Genomic DNA, 5,446 nt, shown 5'->3' on the forward strand with positions numbered 1-5,446 from the left:
CTATCGTTGGCTAACAGAAACACGCACTTTGCAATTTTATTGTTGTAGACGTCTACTTGTCTATTGATTTATATTATAATGCTTGCATCATTATAAAACAGATATGTCATATATCATTAAACCATAAATACATAAAACAGTATATACATATATATTCTGTTTTCTGTATTATCTAGAGGCATGACTTTTAGCTGTTTCTTTCTTTTGCGTTCATGAACTATTCGATTTATAAAGCCTGTGCATACATTACCGATGATATTTGCCTTCAGACTGCGCGACATCGTTGCCCTTTACCGATCGACAGAGCGAACCCAGAACCTAGCTCAACCTTGCTGGTTTCATGATACGTTTTTTTGTCATTATAAAAATTCAAGTATGAGCTTATAGGAGAAGTACTGATTCAACTATGAGCAAAATAAGTGAGGTATTGACTATATTTGGTATAGCCGCAGCCAGTACCGATAGCGCCGAGTACGTCATAACTGCATCCATATCCTATTACACTCTAAGAAAGAAATGAAAAAAAAACCTACAAAATATCAGAGTTTTCCGTCACACCAGCCAAACTCACTGTTTTTTTTGTGTGTGCGAGGCACGTAAGGTACCCGAGTTTGCGCTACTTCTCAAATGCTAAAAATACGGACTGTTAGTTGATACGATTTATTCTAAAGTATGGACCTCGGCGATCAACCACTAATATGTGGCAGCGCTGCCATGTCGCACCATGGGACGACTACCTATTTTCATTCCTACGCCATGTACACAGGCCTATTTATTTGTTCCTTTATCAAGTTAAACTGCGTATACGGATGCTTAAAACATAGGACATATATGAACTTGCTTGTTAGTTTCGATTAACTCGGCTTGTTGGACATGTCCAGACTATCTAAAACTGGGCAATTAGTGATAAGTAAACGCTATTCGCCCCTAGATACTGCTACAAGGTATCGTGACCATTGCTAAAGTCCTGATTAGTGCTTTGCGCTTAGCTGACTTCTTCCGCGCCTCTTTTGGAATCCCTAACAATGATTGGCCATTACCTATAAGCGGGTCACCACGCCGCTTCGGCTTTATGTCCCCAAAGCTTTATCAAGGTTTGATGAGTTTTTTCAATGTGCAGCTCAGTTTTTATCATTAAGCCGATGTTATCAAATGTATAACAACGGCGTTAACTATTGCCTTCAGCAGTATCTATTCCGTTCATTACCCTTTTTTACTTCATCGATTCTTAGAGACTTGGGTCGTAACCCAGCTGATCGGTGCCGTGTCCACAGTAAGTTGCCAGAAACCGTCTTCCTTTAGCATTTTCGTTACTGCCCACTGGATATGCTGTCGTCGTAGTTCCATTTATAATACTTTTGTCGTTGCCGCCAAAGCCCGCTCAGGCTCACTTGGTCGTATCAAATGATCATCACACGTCACACATACAAATACGTGCATCTATGGTAACGTATGGCCACTGTGGCCTAACTGTAGGCCAACAGTCAATACGGCCAGTGGTGACTACCGGCACATAGAAGTGCTACAGCAACGCAGCACACCGGCACTGCGGATCGTTGCAGCCATGACCGCACCTCCTACTGCTGGATAACGCCGTCACCATCCTCATTGGCCGATCGACATGTTCGGCCCTTTCCCACCAGGGATTAGCGGGCGAGGACGGCGTAGCAGGCGGGGCTTCAGTAGCAGCGGAAGGTTTTATTTCGATCAGTGGCCGAGTGACTTCTGGTTCAGTAGTTGACGACGCGAGCTACTGTGTGCACCCTCATTGGCGCAGTAACACGTAAACAGATCACACTCACCGGCAGCATTTGACGCAATAGCTTGTCCATCGGCTGCGAGTCCTGAGCGCTGTCAGACTCAGCTAGAAGCTGCTGTCTGCCAATTCTCCACCCGAGACAAACAGAGAAACGGAAGACGACAAGTACAAGCGTAGACTGTTATAGAGAAGGACACGCGTCACGATAGGTCCAAGAGTCGCTTAGTGTAGTAGCGACACACGAAAAGACACTACGGTGAAAGTGAGTGAAATTTGTGCACGAAAGACACGTATTGTTTGAAATAACGTGAGGACTATGTTGTTACAACACGTTCCCAGTAGTCAGTCGGCTACCGGAGGTCAACAGGATGGTAAGCTGTTCTTTCGATTAATTCGACTAAAACGAGTCCATTAGACAGGAGATCATATATATTGTGGTTAACAGAGAGGCCCAATGTACGTCATGTTTATAGCTATGCGCCTTATACCTACAGATAGCGCCTTGAGAATGTCTGTTTAGGAAATCCATTCACTGACCCTTAAACGCCAGTTAACTTAGCTTTACGTACATAATAATCTCGACTAAGTAACTGGTGATCAGATCAGCCTTCTGTCTCGTTACTAGATGTCTTAGACCGAAAAACTTGTTCTTGGCTCTCTTTTCTCTTACAACCTCATTTGATTACTGAACTTCATTACAAACACCACCATGAATTGTATCCGCGCTGACGACAATAGATAACCAATGTCGTGGCGGCCGTAAACGCACACCAAGCGTATCGTTGCCAGCCCGAAGATCCCTTTTCATTAATCTACCTTACCGCGGTTATAAAAATTCGAGATTATTTGGCGTTATAGTATTTTTATTATCGTCACTTTGGTCTGTACTTCGATGATTCTATTATATCTCAGAGTTGCGATCTCGCTCAACGTAGAAGAATTTATACGTTCTTCGCAGAATCGTCGGTTTTTGCGAACTCATTTACTGGCGGTAACGACGCGCTGCCGCCGCCGCCGCCGCCGCCGCCGTCGCCGTCGCCGTCGCCGTCGCCACCGCTTTGAATCGAAGAGACAAAATAGATCGAAAAAAGGGCGACCTCCTCTTCTGACAAAACCTGAGCGCAGCGATTGATACAGTGAGGGAGAGAGAGACTGTGTTATCGATAGATCGCTATGGGTTTTCGGTATGAGTTCTTATTTATTTCCCATTTAGCTTCGTGACAGCTTAAGCAACGGCGCACAAATACTCTGCTCTTTGTCAATGTGCGATTCGTTGGAAATCAAGGAAAAAAGACCAAAGAAGCGTCGTCAGTGTCCCGAAGTATTGCAGCGCCGGCTCTTCAGCACCGATGCTGCCTTAGTCGAGGACTCCAAGTATTACGTCAACTGCTTCTGTTGTCACCAACAACGCGTTTGATTCGTGCCGACAGGTCGAATGAATCGTGATGTTGGAACGGCACAGTATGGCAATTCTGCCGCTATACGCAGTATAAATATACCTGATCCTCCTAAATTCGAAGTTGTGCCGGTTCGCCTACAAGCAATTAAGTACGTATGCTTTATTTCGATTCCCTGTTTCCAACTGGTCTGTGCTAAATCCATCCTTATCTGCATTCCATTCAGCCTAAACAGGACAAGTGGCAATCTATCTATGGTAAAGTCGGAGTGCTTCCTTGGACGGCAACGCAGACAGCGACAAAGGAAGCACAAATAAGCGAAATATTGATGACCAGATCAAAAATGTGCATATAGCAGCAGTCATTCAGCATCTCAGATTTATACAGCGCTCTTTGGCATCTGCTGTCATTGTCACTTACTATAGTAACTGGTTTAGTTGTTTTTCATAGCCGCCCTATTTGACTTTTCCTTTCAATATCATACATCGTTCGTCTCCGCCTTGCCTCCCACCTTTCGAAACCTGAACAGCAACAGCAGCCTTTATGGCGGTGCTATACCGCCAGAGGGAGGCGGCACGGGACGATGTCAGCGAGTTGTACAACATCCGGTTCGTGTGCGGTAGGCGTCGATTTCTGCCTCACCCCCGAGCCCTTCTCTCCGTCTATCTAGGCAGTTATTCGCGTTGTTTGACCGTCCACCCACTTGATTTGCGGTTATGACATCGCTTTGTCTTTGTTCTGCTCCTGGCGACACCACGTTGGTGGCCGTGGCCCTTATCGTTTAAGAAAACGTACGGCCAGACGTCAGTACACGAGTTCTTCGACTGCCTACTTTCGTTTTATGTGTTCATGCCGGCTATTGACAGTTATAATGGCTTGCATAAATGGATCGCTAAACAGACCGTTGTTAGAAACGTTGCAGTCCTCCTTGTCTTGCAAAAAACTATTTTAGCAGTAATTATTTATTGAGCACTTTTCCAAACATGGCAGGTTCTGCCGGTCCAATTGGCATAGCTGCCCCGTTTGCTAGCTAGACAAAAAAACTCCAGCTGGGCATGTTATTCAATGCAGGTAGCCCTCTCTACTTATATAAATGATGTCCTCCTGCCAGACAATGTTTGGTTAAATTAATTAAGCACTGGCGCGTAGTTTGTTTAAATCGGAACCACTGCGTGTATGCGGGGAGCAGATTCGTATATATTGTACCCGTCGTTGTGATAATCTTAAAGCCAGTATGGAGATCCATTACGTCGAGTGAGCAGCTGCTGCTACCTGTAAAAATAAGCGCTCGGCAGAATACGTCAATCTACGCCTTGCCGGACACCCCGCCGCGTGGCGCGCTTTACCTGCGTGAAGTGGCTGTGTATCAACAGTCATTCTCTCGCTCCCTGTCTCTCCTTGTATCGGTGTTTTCTTCGTTGGTGACTGAGTAAAAGCGCTCATCAAGCTGATTCCGTCCAATGCTTTCGTGGCCGATCGTTCTACCGTTGTTCAGCTCAGCTATATAGTAATACGTCAGTAGCACTAATGCCACTGCTACCACAACTTGTCTAAGTGCAACTGGACGGCCGTCGTCGTCGTCGTCGTTCAATTTTGTCTTGATCCAGTCTGGGCCACATAGCCGCTGTTTGTCCTTCATCCGTCCGCTTGTTCGCAAAACGGCTGTTTCGTGGTCCGTCTTTGCGCCTAGCTCGGTGGACGACGGTGGCGATTATGTAAATCTAATGACGGTGATCGCCTGCCGACGGCAGAAATGGCAGCTTTAACGTACACAGAAGTTTGCTCATACACCGGCAGACTGGTTGTGGTAATGGTAGACATACGGAGACGACAATCAGCAGCGGCCGAAACAACAGCTACCAAACGAAAAACGGGGTATGTCTGCTCCGCCTGATATCCTCCGCTGCCGCTTGACTCCCTCCGTTGCTTCTGCTCGATCGTTATTGTAGGCAACGCGGCTGTGGCTGCCGCTGAAAGACATTCAAGAGCCGGCCGAAGGCGGCTTCAGCGGCGAGCAATTTCATTAGAAGCAAGCTATCATGGGTAACTTTCCCAACAGCAACAGAAACAGTATTAACTGGTATCGCACCGTTTATGTCCGCCGATATCTACGTTCGGTCCGTACTAGAGGACACAATAGCCACTGGCGTTACTATTGTTGTTGTTTTGGTTTGGTTACTGTGGTTAAATTTACAGTTGGCGAACTTAAGTTATTCAGTATAGTACCATTCCGGGTATGATATGATATTACTGCTGCAGTGCCCTTTAACGCAGATGTCGATAGTACTGC

General features: G+C 45.9%; 1 protein-coding gene across 1 annotated transcript in view; it reads left to right on the plus strand.

Annotated features, from left to right (window-relative positions):
• Positions 1-1,707: 1,707 nt before the first annotated feature.
• The window catches only part of LOC111264765 (uncharacterized), an 8,601-nt gene continuing 4,862 nt past the window's right edge, over positions 1,708-5,446 (plus strand). Inside the window, exon 1 of the mRNA XM_022840887.2 lies at positions 1,708-2,130. Within this exon, the coding sequence (XP_022696622.1) occupies positions 2,076-2,130 (55 nt within the window). The 5' untranslated portion in view covers positions 1,708-2,075. The remainder of the gene's footprint in view (positions 2,131-5,446) is intronic.

The sequence above is a fragment of the Varroa jacobsoni genome, unplaced genomic scaffold, assembly GCF_002532875.2.
Source record: "Varroa jacobsoni isolate VJ856 unplaced genomic scaffold, vjacob_1.0 scaffold_896, whole genome shotgun sequence".
Classification (NCBI taxonomy): domain Eukaryota; kingdom Metazoa; phylum Arthropoda; class Arachnida; order Mesostigmata; family Varroidae; genus Varroa; species Varroa jacobsoni.